The 16,632-nt window shown below is 40.7% G+C and overlaps 1 protein-coding gene across 1 annotated transcript in view; it reads left to right on the top strand.

Annotated features, from left to right (window-relative positions):
* Positions 1 to 3,277: 3,277 nt before the first annotated feature.
* Positions 3,278 to 16,632, top strand: part of CMTM8 (CKLF like MARVEL transmembrane domain containing 8) — a 35,235-nt gene continuing 21,880 nt past the window's right edge. Inside the window, exon 1 of the mRNA XM_086850510.1 lies at positions 3,278 to 3,596. Coding sequence (XP_086706636.1) covers positions 3,429 to 3,596 — 168 coding nt within the window. The 5' untranslated portion in view covers positions 3,278 to 3,428. The remainder of the gene's footprint in view (positions 3,597 to 16,632) is intronic.

Below are 16,632 nucleotides of genomic sequence, written 5' to 3'. Positions count from 1 at the left end.
TGTCCTGGACATCCGACATTAACCCCCATTCCTTGTGCAAGACCTGGTTTTTATGGAAAGAAAAGTTCCTTTCTCTCTTCAGATTAAGTTCCCTTAGCTTTCATAGTTCACTTCTAGGTGGTTTAAATACAGTAAGTTTTCTGTTTGGACTGAAACCTGCCGATAACCACTGAAAAATCTCACTTAACTTTTATATGTTAACATGTTTTATTTACCTAAAAAACCTCTGAGTGAGTTCAATATTTGAAAATTCTAGGATTTGGGAAGGAGGAAGGGAAGCTATATTTCAAAACCAGAGAAACAGTTCAGGAAATTCCAGTCAGTTCCACTCCTTGGGCCCGTGAGTCTACTTTAATTAGCACTTCCAGCTGTCCAGATTGTTGCTAAGAAAATAGTTCTAGAGAACTAGATCAGCAATGTCAAAAATGTTGATACCTCAGGATTTGAGAACAAAACCAGCTTAAATGGAAGAATCTGTTAATTAGACATTGAGACGTTCAGGAATAATCCCTTTACTGAGAAACTTGATAACACTGGTATCCACTATTTTGCTTTTACTTAAATAAGTTACATTGAAAGGCTTCACCAAATTGCATATTTTTTTTCCTAATCACAGTTTACTTCCTAATAGTAGTTGACAAACAAGAGGTTACAATCTTGACTGGTGTTTAAAAGCCTTGCCGATCCTTCCCTTGGAAGGTTAATTTAAAATAAAGAAAATGGGCCACCTTATTCTCTCTTGGTAGTTCTGTAATAAAAGGTTGATTGTTCAAGCAGCAGCATTCAATTATTCTGTTTCTGATGCTATCTACATGTAAAAAAATCTAGCTAGGCTTAGCTGGTCCCTGAAGGCTTTCCAGTTCCAGCCCTCAGTACAAGGATGCAAAACAGAAATTAGAGCCTCACAATCAACATTCAAAATGTCAAGTATTATGTTGTCAAGTTAAAGAATGAATTTGCTTCCAGGAATATCAGATACAGAAAAGCTTGTGGAGTGTTTACCCCTTTTTTTAGTGAAACTCATTCTTTGAATATGTTTGCTGGAGAAAAATAAGCTAACTAGGGAAGTCAGAGTGGCAGCCAGTGTTCAGATAAATTGCCCACAAGTGTAGCCCTCCAGTTCTTGTTGAATTAATCATGATACTAGACCTCTACAACAGACATTGAAAGCATACAGTATATGTATGTAGCATACAGTATAACTGAAGCAGAAAACAATTAGTTCCTTATCTGTCTGTTTAATTTTTTTCTCCCCTACAGGAGCTGGAATGCTCAAATAATAGATGTGCAGACCAAGAGCAATGAAATTTATTTTTCTGATTCTAATGGTTGAAAGAAAACCAACACTGACCCTCAAGAGTTTAGGGAGCAAAATAAATAAAGAGTTTAAGAATTATAAATGAACACTGAGAGGACTGAGTAACATCCTGGAAACATGGTGAGATCTAGTGTAAAATAAATCACCTCTCAAAGGGAAAGTGATGTGAATGGCTTAAACAACTTTGAAATTAGTGTTAATTTTGATAGCAGCATGAATTTTAGCCCCACATTTCTTCACTTTTACTTACTGATCTTCTAGATGGAAAACTGAAAAGACAGGAATCTCTCAGAGGGGCAAATAAATGCTGTTACAATGGATCCTCACAAACAGCAACAGGGGCATGGCAAAGTAGCTCTGGCATTGGAAGGAACCTTGGCAGTGCTGAACAATCAGATAAAACACTTCTTACTTGTAAGCCAGTTGAAGCAAGCCTCCTAACAGACCAGTGCACAGGTATGTTCTGTTCCTTTAAAATATCAACTGTCATTTAATAGAAAGGAATAAGATAGGAACACAAAAAATACAGAATGCTGTTAATACCACCAAAAAATTTAAAAAAAAAAATATGGTTTTGCCAAAAAGTGTGAAATTCCTTGTTTCATGATTAAGAAGTTGTGTTCAGTGGTTTGAGTGTGTGGTTTATTAATGGTCTTTTTTCTCCTCACCAAAAATATAAATAAATAAATAAAGATGCTATCTGTATATCTTATCATGTTGAGTGACAGGCATCATGTTCTGATGACCTGCAGTTCATGTTTGCAAAACTCTGCCACATTTCTTCTGCCATCTTAAAAGAAAAAAAAGTCACCAGTGTTTAAAACATTTACATTGAAAGGCTTCATCAAATTGCATGTTTTTCCTAATCAGAATTTGCTTCTTTTCCTAGTCAGAGTTTAGAGGACACGAAGGCTCCACAGAGCCTGAGCCAAGATACACATTCCAAGAAGCCCATGGAGCCTGTACTGTGACACACTTACACTGTGAGTGGAGGCACAATAATGCACAAGAACAGTTCCTTTGGGTAATTCATGTTTCCTGTATTTATGGCAGAAACTCTCCCATACTCCTCCTCCTCCCTTCCCAGCTGCTTCAATCCCTTCTGAAAGGTAATACCACAAAATCCAGCCTTTGTTATCCAGTAGGAGAGCAGCAGTAAACAATTCAAGGACAATAGCCACCAGACATGTGGAGAACACTTCATTTTTACTGAATGGCCACATGCAAGTCCTTTGCTAATTAGAGCTCCTGAACATTGAAAATAACTATAATCTGTTTGCTTTTTGTTGAAACCCCATGGTTTTGGTGGAATGGAAGATCTCTTTAGAAGCTCTTAAAAGATCCAGAAATGTTTGGATTTGTTTTTTTTTTTTTTTTTAAAAAAAAAAAAAAACACTTCAGACTGGAGTAATGAAAAATATATGTTAAGAAACAGCTCGACACTGCCAGGTACTAGGTCAATAATGACAATAGTAGTAAGACAATAATGACTTTTATGGCTTTTAAAAGTCTTTTGTGTCGTTCAGCCTCTTGGTTGTTTGGCAGACCCCAGCAAAAACCCAATTTCCAGCTCCGAGAGGGCTGTGTTATGTCCTCGACTGTTGTTCCCTTCCCGCGGCACTTGGCGGTGGTTGCTGTCCCAGCGATGGCAGCCAGGAGGGACAGCCACCGGCAGCACCAGCACGGCTCGGGCCAGCCTCTGCTGCCCGTGGAGCCCGGGCCGACAGCCTGGAGGGACGATGACGGCCGGCCCACGGGGCTGTGCCACACGGGACGGTGGCTCAGCTTGGCTCCTCGGCTGCACTGGAAGCAGGCGGGATCGCAAGCGTGTAAAAGTCCTGGATGTCAGGAGATGGTTTTGAGAGGGGACGCGCTTTGAGCCTCGTTCCCTAGCGCCGGGGATGCCTCGCTCCAGCAGCGCCGGGTCCCGCCCCGGGGGCACGGCGGGAGGGCTGGGCGGTCTCGGGGCGGGCGGCCCCGCTCCGGATCCTCCCCCCGGCCCGGGTCCGGGCGCCCAGCACCCTCCTCCTCCTCCCCCGCGCCCGGGCGGGGGCTGCCCGCGGCGCCGGGGCCACACAAAGCGGCGAGCGGCGGTGCCTCCGCGCCGGCCATGGAGCCGCCCGTGCCGCCTCAGGAGCAGCCGCCGCGCCCGCGCTCGCACACGGTCACCACCACCAGCAGCTCCTTCACCGCCAACCTGTCGGCCAGCTCCAGCACCCTCGCCTACGACAGGGAGTTCCTGCGCACCGTGCCCGGGCTCCTCATGGTGACCGAGATTGTGAGTGACAATACTCACGGGGCGGGGGGCGCGGAGGGGCGGGGGAGCCTGGGCCGGGAACCCGGCCCCCGCTGGGGTGAGGGATCGGGGCGCTCCCCTCAGCCCCGTGCCCGCGGGAGCAGGAGAGGCTCCGCCGGGAAACCGGGAAATCAGCGCAGGGCACACGCGGTCTGTTCAGCCTCCCGTAGTATCGGCGCTATCATCACGTCCCGTAGAGGAAAGACGAGTTTTGGCAGACCGGGAACTGAGTTTTGGAGACTTTTCTGTAAGCGCATTGGTTGTGTATGCTTCGCGCTTTATAACGCACGAATAGTCATGACGTGAGAGTTAATTGAACAATTTATCTTTGTTTCCTAGGTCAATAAAAAACGTTTCCATACGCTCTTAGTGCCTAGATACACCTGTGGAGAGCGGGAGATTAACTGACACCTTTTGGGTTCGGTAGTGAATTTGTTTTTTGCAGGTAGTCCATACGGTGTAAATGAACGCTAAATTCACTTGCCTTAGTGGTAGGTGGTGAACAGCACAACGCCAGGATCCCTCTGCAGGCCTGCGGGCCCTCAGTGTGTGGAGCCACAGACACGCAGCATCTCCTCTTAAAAATGATGTGTTTAATTCCACTCATCTACACTATTAATGATTAAAGATCTTAAAGAACTGGCTGCCCCAACCAACTTTTTGAGTTTCCTGTGTGAAGTTTTTGTTGTCTTGAAGCTTCAAGGATTAACTTATCAGACCACATTCGTTTTCAAGGCTTGAAAACATTGTGCTTCGCCAGAGCAGTGGAATGGCTGTTGGTTTTGCTGACTTCAAAGTTAAAATAACTAGGCAAAGCTTCAGGCTGATGTGTGATGTAGGACCTCTGGCAGGAGCAGTGCCATTGGAGAGAGGATGCACTGAGATGCCAGATTGTTGTGCAAGCCAATAGTGATGAGGCTGTGAAGTCAGAGCCTGCTACCAGCTGGTACCCTGTTTGCCAATGTCCTTGGGAGTTCTGTTGATATCTAGTTGATAGGTGGTTGTAGGCTTGTTTTGGCTGTTAAATACAGGAGATGCTTCACTGTCAAAGCTGTGGTAGATCTGTGAATAAAAAAGTTTTTGAAAGAATAGCTGCTTTCTTTTCCGCTCTTTTTCAGTTAGTAATTACAACAGAGATATGTACCTTTCTTGTACTTTATCTGAAGAGTGATCCCACTGAAGATTGTTACGGAGGTGCCCAAGGCTTTTCCCAAGCCCTGCTGGAATGCCATATATTCATCCTGGCTGTGAATACTGGATCAGCTGCACTCACATTGAGCTACATGGCCACAGGGCATAGACAGGCTCATGCTTACTCTTTGTTGGAAGTGTGCCTTCTAGTTTGTGTTGACAGGTTGTGCAGCTTACCTTTCTAAACAGTGATGATGCTTTTCAGGGGGATTTTGTTTCTTCTCACCATTCCTAACTCCTGGAATAATTGTAAAATGTGAAGATGAGCAGTTCCAAACCAACTCAAAGGAGTTGTAAGGTAGATTAATTGTTACTGGTTTGTGATGGTGTATTTTAGAGAACAGAGTACTGTTCTGATATGGAATTGAAAATTGTAGGGCAGGTCCTACAGAATATCTACTGATAGATAGTGCCTTTAAGGAAATACTTCTAGTTCTTAACTCCACTTATTTTAAGGCAGCTAGAATAGCTGTTCTTCCATGAAATTAAAGAAAAACATGTTAATGCAGACCTTTATATGGAATTAGTTGAAAGAACCCCAGGTACTAAAATCAAATAGTGAGTTTACACACACACACACACACACACACACACACACACATATATATATGTATGTATGTGCGTGTATATATATATATATATATATGTATGTATATTTGGCATCAGGTTTTGGTTAAACGTTTTTCACCAGTTTGGTATGTTTTTTTGTTTTATTTTGTTTTGTTTTCCTGAGAGAAAATGTGCCGTAACAGAGCATAACTGGAGATCCCAAGATCTCTATTTCAAAATCTTCTGTGCATATTCAACATTATTGGAGTTGTGTACCCTAAATCAGCCTGTTCTGATTGTTGTACCTTGCCTGCACCAATTGAACCTTCAGGATATTTCTGACCCTTGGTACTGATCCCCCAGCTTATAGCACGATCCCTCTGCTAAGGATTTTCAAACCTGTAAATAAGAGCAGCATGTAATTCAGTCTCAGGAGTTGCAGCCTGGTAGATCTTTTCCAGTCTAATCACTGAGCTCTAAAGAACAGCTGCTGTGGTAGGACCATCCCTTTGTTTCTGGTGCACTTCTCTGTGCCACCTGTGACATGGACAGGGGAGAGGAGTGTTTTTAGTAATATCTGCTATCAGTGCAGCTACTCATCTGCCAGATCCCATGTCCATGTTAAAGCTGAGCTAGGGGCATTAAACAATAGTGCTAAATGCTCTGAGAGTTTGCACTGTGGGGCTGCATAAATATTTGATTATTGCTGCTGTCAGTCAGCAATGGGCCTCCAGCAGGAGGGGTGCAGTCTGTGTCTCCTGGCTCTGAAACTGGAGCTCTCTTCTTTGTGTAGGCAAGGGGCAAATCTGTGTTATTCTTTGACCAAAAAGAATGGAAAAGCAGGAAGTTATCACATAAATGAAATATTCTAGCCCTATAAATGAAGGATCTTGATCAGGTTTTGCTCCCACTTCCCTAATTTGCATACTGTGAAGATGAATTAACTGCTGTGTGGATTTCCATGTGTGCTGATAACCAGCCTACATCTGCACTGAGACTGTGATTTAATGGCACAGTAAATTCAGCCTAACAGTTCCTTCTCAGAGATTCTTTGTAGTCCTGCAAAGCACTGCTCTGCTATTAACTCAGTCTGCTGTTTCAAATTTGTTCAAAATGAGTTAGCTTTATAAAGACAGGTTTTATGATGGATCAGGTATTATCTGTCCTTTATGTGGCTGCTTTAGAGCTTGTGTAAATGTGGGATGAGGCTGACTGTGCCTATTCAGCAGTAATAGAGTTATGTACCTAAACCTGCTTCAGCTTAATTCTGTAATGCCTTTCGGTCTAGCACTGCACACATCTAGCATGAATGAACTCAGAAATGCAGCCTGAAGTATAGGCTAAATTACCTGGTGCTGACAGATTTCCCTTGCCTTTGACATCTGCCTCCAGGACCAGAGCAGGTGCAAGGTTTCCTGCCACTTGCTTGGAAAAAACTGGGGTCACTTTATTTCAGTGGAAAGAGCAAAATAGAAAATGCCACCAGGTTTCTGAGAGGCCTTTGGAAACTGGTGTAAAACATAACTTTGGTGCATGGAAGGAAGTCTAAAGCACTTGTTGCTGGACAGGGCAGGGGCTTCTGACTCAGGAGACTTGGGTTTACTTGCCTTAGTTGGCCATTGACTACTGGAAATTAATTTATCTGAATCTCTTTTAACTTCTTAGAATATCTCATCCATACATGGAATATGTGTACTAATCTTTGTAAGGCTGACTGAGATCCATTGGTGAAAAGTAGTACAGAAGATGTAAGTGGTGTTACAGAAAGTCTTTAAATGAGAAAATGAGATGTCAATTGCCTGGGTTGACACTGAAGTAAAAATACACCATATAAAATGATTGATACTGATTCCTACAGTGTAGCACCACCAGTCCCCCTGGAGGATTTACAGTTTCAAAATGAGCAAGTATAGCGATTTCTAGAGATATCTTTTGAGTGTTTCTTTTCTGTAAAATGATGGCCCAGAAAAGCTACGTTTATCTTCCTGGGACTTTTATGGCCAAGAAAAATGATGGCTAGTGATACCTTCTCGGAGCTTTAAATCAGCTTCTCCAGTCAAACATTATGGATCACTTTGGGGAAGTGGAGAGTTTTGTGGTTGCTATGGATGTAGTTATAAAAATATTTACTTTCTAGCAGGATGACATTGATCTCTTCAGATTGTTGCTTCACATCAATGTGTTGCTAGATGAAGTCTCTTGTAAAACTTGCACTACTGATTTTAAGGCTTGTGATAGCTATTTGACCTTGACAAAAACAAATACTTATATAGCTTGGAAAGGTTTAGAAGGTTGTTAGGCTGCTGCTGCACATGAGATCTAGTGATGGTCTGAATTTTAGTAAGTTGTAATTACAGTTGCATTTCTTTATGCTGTTCTATGCACATAATTCTTTGAAATGCCCAAAATAAAATAGATATTTGAAATAGAAGCCTGATAGCAAATTATGTACTTTATTAGCATCACATAAAATTGTGGTTCAAATTTATGTTTCTGGACAATAAAAATAATTTTGATCACTGGTTCATTATTCTTCTTCAAATGTTAGACCTTTGAAGGTTCAATTCACAAAGGAAATATTGTTGACTTTGTTTATTCTAGTAGACTGGTGACCCTCAGAATATTAAATAGATATTGAAAGTTATGTCAGATCTAAGATATTGAGGTTGCCCAACCAGAACAACTGGAAATGTGCAAGTGTTTGTTCAATAGACGTTTTACCTTCCTCTTTTTCCTGAGAGATGCATCAAACTCATCTACAGATATTCAAGTGTTGAATTAAGTCAGCAATAGTCATATAAATGTTAAGGAAAATAGAAATAATACAGGGGGGATGATCTACTGTGAAAAAGCTAAAATACTAAAATTGTACTTAAAGCTCTCCTTGCATTTAGCTTTTTCTTTTAGTCTTAAGCCCTCTCTGACTGCAGTTCCAAGTTTTATGTATATATGCCATCTTCCTCCTGCCCTCCCATTTCTTGGAATGGCTCAGAAGAATAGCTCAGAAGCATGAAGGGAGTTTCAAAGAGCCCTTTTCCTCACCTGAGTAGCAGCAAGACTTTCTCTTCTTTCAGGAGCAGTTGAGATTTTTTTTCTTTTTTCTTACAATGCGATTTTTACTCCGGTCATAGCGTGTCTGCTTGCAAGTAGTTGACGACACTGAGCTACTTCCTGACGTGTTGAACAAATGCTTTGCCTAGAGGAGATGTACACAAGCACATATTTTAATGTTATTCACTTTGAATTACTGAATGGAAAAAACCAAATCCTGTAGCAACTAGTCAGTCACTTCATCCAGCAGCTTCATGTTCCTATGCATGAATGAGAAAACACACAATATAAAGTCTCAGCTCTCTCCTTTGGTCTTGATCAGACAAAACTCTCGCTGAAGTCAGGTTTCAGTTCTGCCTTTTTTAGGTGCTGTTGTTCCACTGCTAGCCCTTAGCTGTCCTTAGTGTACTGAATATACACATCTATACGATTTCCATCTTCCTTTAGGATCATGTAGTTATTTAAGGTTCTGCTTCCTGTAAGGTCTTTGGTTTCCTGGACAAGATCAGGGTGTTTCCTTGGGAAGGGAGAACTGTTTGGGGGACACAAGAAAACAGAACCTTTTGAACGTGCTCCAAGTGATGGCAGAGAAACAGTGTTAGGGCTAAAGTGGTAGGAGGGTGAAAATGCCTATTAAACTGAATGAAGGTATTTTACCAAAGGTCAAAAATGCAAAATATTCTCAATACGTCACAGTTAAGGTACAACATGTATGAAATGTTATTATCTCTTCATGAGAAGAATGCTTTAAAGTCATACTTAAACATCTAATTCATTGTTGAGTGGATAGTGAATATAATATAAATCCTTCCTCCTCCCCCCATCCCAAACTCTAGAATTATTTTTTTTTCTTTGGTGCCTTCAAAAATTCTTATGCACACAAACTTAATTTTAATAATCTTTTTGGGCTTCAGTGGCCTGTGTCTGTATGATAGTGAAACGTGCAGTTCTCCCATTATTCCTAATGGAATAGGCAGAGCTTCCCAGGTGCTTAGCTTTAGCATGATGCTGTGGCTGGGTGTGAGTCAGGAGGGTAAATGCTGAGGTGACCATCATGGTCTGAGGACAAAAGCCGATGATATAGTTGCAAAGAGACTCTGACTGCATTCCTGAAAATTGCCTTTTCCCAGATATGCACAGGAGTCCCAAATCCCTGGGTAATCATACTATGGGAAGTCAGTGCCTTATGGAGATCCCTGATAATGATGGAGACACTTGATGGTGCATTTTTCCTAACATTAATTCAGATCCCAGACTTGGCTGTGTCTCTTCTTTGTGGTTGCTAGTTTGTTATTCAGTTGGGATTCTTTTTTCTCCCATTGTCTTATATTCTTTTTTTTTCTCTTTCTGCACTATCATTCCTGCTTTCTGTTTGGAATTATTTATTATACACTGTTAAGACCACAGCTTAGAGGATCTTGAAGCAGTGTTTGCCTATCCAAAGAACCCTGTTTTCCATGCAGTGTGTGAAGAGGTGTATTTATTGGCAGTGTAGTAAGAATGTGAGCAGGAAAAGGACACAGAAAGAAGTTGTCTATGGGTCACACTTGATTCTTGAAGAATCATTAATGGCCCCCAGGTTTCTGAGTGCATTAACAAAATGCTGCTTCTAGAGCAAAAGAAGATGTCTTTCAGTCCCTGCCCTTTGGATGGGAGCACTCCTGTGTACCTGGGGAGCCCACTGATGTGTCTGCTGTGTTCTGTGCTCTGAACCACCTGTGTAGCACCAACAGACAGGGTTGGAGCAGTGGTGCCTCAAAGATTCTTCTTAAAAATTGCATTCTCAAAACCACAGGAAAATTCTCTTGGGGACTCTGAACCCTTCAGAATGGCAAGTGTGGAGGGAATGATGATGTGTTGTTCTTGTCTGCTGATTGCCTTCTCATTCAGCCTACTGTTCTTTCCTGTTCTCTTCTGGGAATAACAGTGCCATGTATTTAGTTTATAATGGTCATGTAGATAAATATGTATGTATATATATGCATATATATATATATATGGCATATATACATGTATATGTTTGTATATATATTTATATTTTTATATATGTGCACACATACATATACACACACACATATATATATGTGTGTTTTAGCTTCATTTTATTTTGGATAAAGTACTGTACTGTATGTATTGATATTGTATTGTGTGATATTGCTGCAGTTTTTTCCCCTTTGAATTCCAGAAAACCAGCAGAAAGTGTGTCCTTGCAGAGAGGACCTAGCCCTTTTTTTTCTAGGGTCAAACAGCAAATAGCTTTTAGCATCCATCAGGCCTTTGGCTAGGTAGTTCTGTTCCTGTGGCCTGAGCTAGTTCCCCATGGAAGCTGCTGGCACTAATTCACCTGCCTCTGAAAGGACCAGATCAGGTATAAGACTCTTAAAACACCAATGTAGGAGGGACTGAGTAAGGAAGGAATCAAGTCACTGCTTTCAGTGGTGCCTGGGACTGGTCCAAGGAAAGTATGGTGTTATGCTTATGTTAATGAACTTAAGGGGGCTGAGCTTTTGGTTTTATATGCATTAATACAGTATCCAGGCTTTGCCAGATCTCTTCACTGCACAGGCTTGGATCAGTCCTGGCTGTGACTGCATTTTTACCAAGCTAGGGCGCAATATTGACTGTTTACACTGACCCTTTTTGCAAGGTATGGGTGTGCAGATGACACTGATGCAACCACAGGTTTGCTGAGAGAAAATCTCCAGAGCAAAGCAAAACCAGTTTCAACAAATTGGTATTGTTAGAGGCATGCAGTTTGCACAGTTTGTTCTGGGCAGCCAAAGTGTTTCTGGTCTGATTTAAGATGTGCTAAAATCAGATTCAGTAGAACTGAGACAAAGTAAGTAGGCATGCTAACAATCAGCAAGGTGTCTGTCTCTGGATATATCATAATCTAGTTATGAAGAATAAATAAATTGAAAACATTCCAAGTAGGACCCTGGAAAGAGGCCACATAGGAAAAGCAGCCTCTCTTGATCATACTCTGGTAATCACTTCTTGTGTTTAACTGGTAGCCTAATGGGCACAACTTCAAAGGAAATCTGTCAAGAACCTCTGTTTCATACCTGAAAATAAGAATGGTTTGTGTAATCAGCTTTAAATGTGACTGCTGTGTCCAGGCCTGAATTTAAATATATTCAAGGTGACGCTGTTTTTGCACAGATCCATTTATTTAGCCTCAAAGTTGTACAGCTGCTAACAGGCTCCCTTTTTTTCTTGCTTTTTTTTTTTTTAATGTTTTTTTTCCAGTCTGTCCCTTTAATATATATTTTAGCATATGTTCTCTACATTCAGCAATAATGGTATTCCAAAGGCTTCGGCTCCTAGGGTGGGTAATGGCTGAATGGGGCAGTTTTGAGCAAAGTATGAGGAACTGTAGGTGAAACTTAAAAAGGGAGACAGAGTGTTGCAGGCAGGAATTCAGCACTGGGGAATGGGGGAAGAGGTAAAAAAAAAGCCTCTAACAAAAGGAAAACCTCTACAATGTGTCTTTAAAATGGGTTTTCAACTGATAACATCAGCTTTGGTTGTGCCCAGCCAGAGACAGCCACTGTAGGGCAGACTGACAAGGATCAGGTGAGGAGAAGGTGAGTCTGTGGTGGATGCCTGTTACTGCTGCTGTGGACTGGAAAGCATAAACAAGTGCACAGTTGTCCTTTACAGGCTCAGGACACAACTGTGATACATGCTGGGGAGAGTGATGCTATAATTCAGTCCTTAGCGGGGAAAATAAGACCGAAAAATTACAGTATTCATGCTGATTTGGTTGTAGTTTAATTTGTAAACTGTGATGTACCTTGCTATCAGGAACCCCACATGCTTATTTCAAAAAGTATATAGGTACTTAATAAACAATTAAAAAATTATGTTATTAAGGTCCTTGGAAATTAAGAAGCGTCAAAATTGGTTTTACCCTGGCAGTGTTGATTTCATATTGAATTGTGTGCAGGTACTGGAATCCAGTCAAAACCTGCTTGATCATGTTATTTTTAACAAGAAACTCCTGTCATGGTCATTGCACAGAAGAGCTTTTCTAGGCGTGACTGGGATATTGTGCACACAGCATTGGAGGAAGTCATGTGAGTAAGGAAAGGGATTATTCAAAGGGAGAGGATGGTCTCCTGGCTAATTGCTTCCTTAGAAAATTTGATTTTTATCTTTTGCTTGTACCATAATGTTCCTATGGGATGCTAGACAAGGCAAGTAAGCCCTACATTTCATTGTGTTCACTTTACTCCTTGTTTTCCGAATCCCCAGCTTTGGGTCTAAGTTGCAGAAAAAGTGATTATTGTCAGATGGGTCTGAAAGTCAGTAGGAGCTCTGTGTTCTAAAGATGCAAAATGCAGTGCCATAATAAACACTGTGGAAAAAGAGTTTTCTAGAAACTTGGCAAGAATTGGCTTTTGATCCTAATTTTAGTGCACTGTCTAAAACTGGGATAGCATACTACTCTGTCTCACAGAGATGTGTTTAAGAGTTTATTGATCGACTTGTGGGACAATACAGATAACACAGTGTTTTTCAAGAGCCCAAGCAGATGCAAAGCTCTGAGTTGCAGTTCTGCAGGCCACACAAGTAAACAGGCAGAAAGCAAAATAAGGGAAGGCTTTAGTTCTGAAGGAGGCTTTCCCTTCTGTTGATGCATGCAGGTGGTGGTGTGGAGAAAGGGAAAGTATGTGGTCAGAAAATTATAGTTTATACCATACTGTGTACTTAACCAAGGATAGAATTAAGATGTGTGAAGAACTTGTTTCTGGAGGTGTTGCATATTTAGCTGCAAGTATTTCAACATGTTTGTCTCTCTCATCCACCCCTCTGCCTCTGTCCCAAGTCCTTCTCTTTTCCATCTCTCTTCTGTAGTGGGCTTGGTTTTTGTTGTCTCCCCACCTCGTTTCTTCAAGCCCTCTTGTCCAGCAGCTCAGGGCAACTTGCCAAAGGCCTGCTTTGCATGATTTTCATCTGCTGTTCTTCAGGCTTGACAGAGAAAGTCAACATAGGAAATGCAGCTTCTACACTAAGAATTTAGCAAAATGGTGTTTTAAGAGAGGAGGTGTTAGGCAACTGAAAGAACAGGCTCTGCTCAGTAAGAGACATCCATCTTTAATGGTTTCATAAAGCTGTGGGTGAACAAAACTATGAAAAATACCATAGTATTTTAGAACAGTATTAGAAATACTGATAGCGATACAGTGATTTAGGAGGTTGTTGGTGAATATTGTGACATGTTTAGTTCTTGCATTCATCCAGAACACAACTTTTCTAAAATGAAAGGCATAAAACAGGCTGGACAGAGCTGGATTTTTTGAGACCAACCAGTGAAAGAGGAAAAAGGCTGAAAAGCTCTTCAATGTAAGAGATTCAGGATGCATGGAAAAGCAAGATCTCTGTTGGAATTTCTGACTGATTCTTCAAAACCTCTGTATGTGCATAAGCCATGTTCATTGGACTGTGCAATACAATCACAACAATTATTGTGGATTGCCAGTTGACCTCCAATAAATATTTCCCCTTCCCCATGCTGTTACTAAGATATAGCACAGTACAAATCAATACATTAATTAGTGTTCTTTTTATTTCTCCTAATGCATGGGAATGAGCTTGGATGCCATATAAAACTCATGCTAGACAGAAAAACAGTTGTTATTGGGAAACTACTATATTAAGTTTTGGAAAACCACAATCCTTATTTTACTCTTTTGAGTACATTCTTATATTGCTGGGACTTAGCTTTAAAGGGCAGTGTGCACGAAGAAAGTAATGACCTACTTGAAGACACAGCTTCTCTTGTGGTGTGTTTTCTATTTGAAATATGTAAAGATGTATAAAATGTGAAGTTATATAAAACTAATCTTGAATATACGACGCAGGCCTGTGGAACTGTAATTTAATGATGAAACTTGCCATGAGTGAAACAGTGATAAACAGCTATATGTTACTAGGTACAGTTTCATTGTTCCATTTGGTATATTGAAAGGACTTTCTGTTTAACTTCTCAGCAAAAGTGGTAGGAATCTTAGCAGGAGAATGAGGTTTCCAAGCAGTTTTTTCAAACTGGAGATTTCTTTCTAGACTTTGGCAATTGTGAAACGTGACCAGACGCTTGTACAAAGAACTTGACATTCTCTTTATGCAGTAACAGACAACTATCTAGCTAATGTTTGCCTGAAGTAAGCAAGTCAAGATAATGTGTTAAAGGTGAGATGGGGTCTCTTGTAAAGTGTTTTACCAGCTGAAGTTAAAATTAAACTGAGTACACAGTGATAAATGAGAAGGAATTCTCTAAGCTTGGTTATATCTAATTTTCACTTTCTTATTAAGCTCTACAGTGGAATGCTAGTCTTGGGCAAAAAAAAAAAGAAAAACCACAAACCAAACCAAACATCCCTCTCCCCGCCCAAAAAACTCCTAAAAAACCCCCAACCACCCTATAGTATGTCTGAAGTGATTTTCACTCTATAACTGAGCTTCATTTCAAAATGCTTCAATTTAGGTCTCAGTTTAAAAAAATGGTGGATTTTTAAAAACTAATTTAAAAAAAAAAACCACTTAATTTTGACTTGTTGTTGTTTCTGTAGATTACAGATTATATGGCCAATGTACACAAGCAAGAAGATGACCCTGAGAACTGGTGCAAATACAGTCCGGATGAGTTGATGGGAACAAAATCAGATTAACATCTGATGTACACAAACAATATTGTTATGAAGAGAAGGTTATAATGAATCAGTTCTTGATGCTATTAAAACCTGTTGTGAATTTCCCATTGACTTCAATCATCCCCACATATCTGCACACGAAATGAGAAGAACACAAAAGCCAACCTACCGTGAAGTCTGTGTGCTCTAATCAGCGCTGACATTGTTTGTCAGACTCCTAAGGACCAGCAGCTCCTTTCCGAGAGTCGTTTCCTATCCACTTGTTAGCGTTTGGTAAAGGGCGGCTCTGGTGTTGCTTCCGTTCAGAGCTTGGAAGAAAAGGGTATGCCCAGAAACTTTCCCCCCTGGTTTCTTCTGCCAGGGCTATGGATTAGTCCAATAAAAGAGATCACCTCCCTTAAGACCTTTCCTCTCCAATACCCCTGCGTGGAGCCCTCACTGTCAAATTAGATTCAGATTAGGAGGAGCCTAATTAACAGCTTTTACCATTGACTGGGGGAAAATAAAAGTCACACTTAACCCACTTGGTACAAGATTACCCCAAAAATTCCGTCATGCTACCTGCTTCTTGTGCACAGTTTCTTTTGCTTGAACATCTAGCTGATAGATAATGAAAAGGAAAGCTGTTCAGATCAGATCCATTGCTTTTACATGTTCTTTTATAAAACCCAATTGTCTAATTTATGTATTTCTTCAAAGCTCCCTGTAGTCAGGTATCCCACTGTACGAGATACCTTATTTTGTAATGAAACATTGATAATTTTTTTACATCCACATTGTGATTCGATTAAATCCTATGTATAAAAACAGCTCAGCATCACAAGTATCAATCTAAATGTGTTTATTCAATACAACAAATGGGTTTGTCCCTTAGCTATCCTGCCTTAGCACTGGATTATCAAATAATATATGCCTTTTCCTGTATCAAAGACAAATTGCTATGCGTGCTGTGTTCTTCCTTTTCCCTTTGTGTGAACTAGCAAAGCTCCCAGCTTGTGATGTCTTTCAGTGTTCTAATTCCTTTTTGGTTTCTTGGTTTTATGTGCTAAGACCTGTAATACTGTTGGCAGTAGAAGATTACACTACATGACTCTGTGCACATTTCATCATAGTGGGCTGAGTTTTCAGTGTGTGTGGATGTGGGCATTTTGATATAGCAATAATTCATAGCTTGAAGAAAGGGGTGTCTGCAAAGTACTGTTTTTTTTTTTTAGAACTAGTTTATGTATATGTAATTTTTGTTTAAGTTATTTTGAGGTTTTTCTCTTTTTGATTTGAAAGGAGTAATATCAGGCTTTGCAGGGAAAATGTGCTAAGTATCTCTGACTGCACGCAGACTTTTTGAACAAAAAGCTGCCATGTCATTATACAGGCTTTCCCTTCCCCCCTCAGTGGGAAAACAGGAACTTCTGAGGGGGCAGTAAATAGATGAAATACTCAACAAAGAGCACTTGAACAAAAGGCTGGTAACACCTCTTTATTGTATCTGCACTATTGTCATTCTAGAGAAGAAAATACTGAGCACAAGAAAGCTGTGATCCAAATCTGAGGAAATAGAAAGGGGAAGAGGT

Source organism: Cyanistes caeruleus, chromosome 1, assembly GCF_971803275.1.
Source record: "Cyanistes caeruleus chromosome 1, bCyaCae1.hap1.1, whole genome shotgun sequence".
In the NCBI taxonomy this organism is placed as follows: Eukaryota; Metazoa; Chordata; class Aves; order Passeriformes; family Paridae; genus Cyanistes; species Cyanistes caeruleus.
This window is presented reverse-complemented; position numbering and strand designations above follow the sequence as displayed.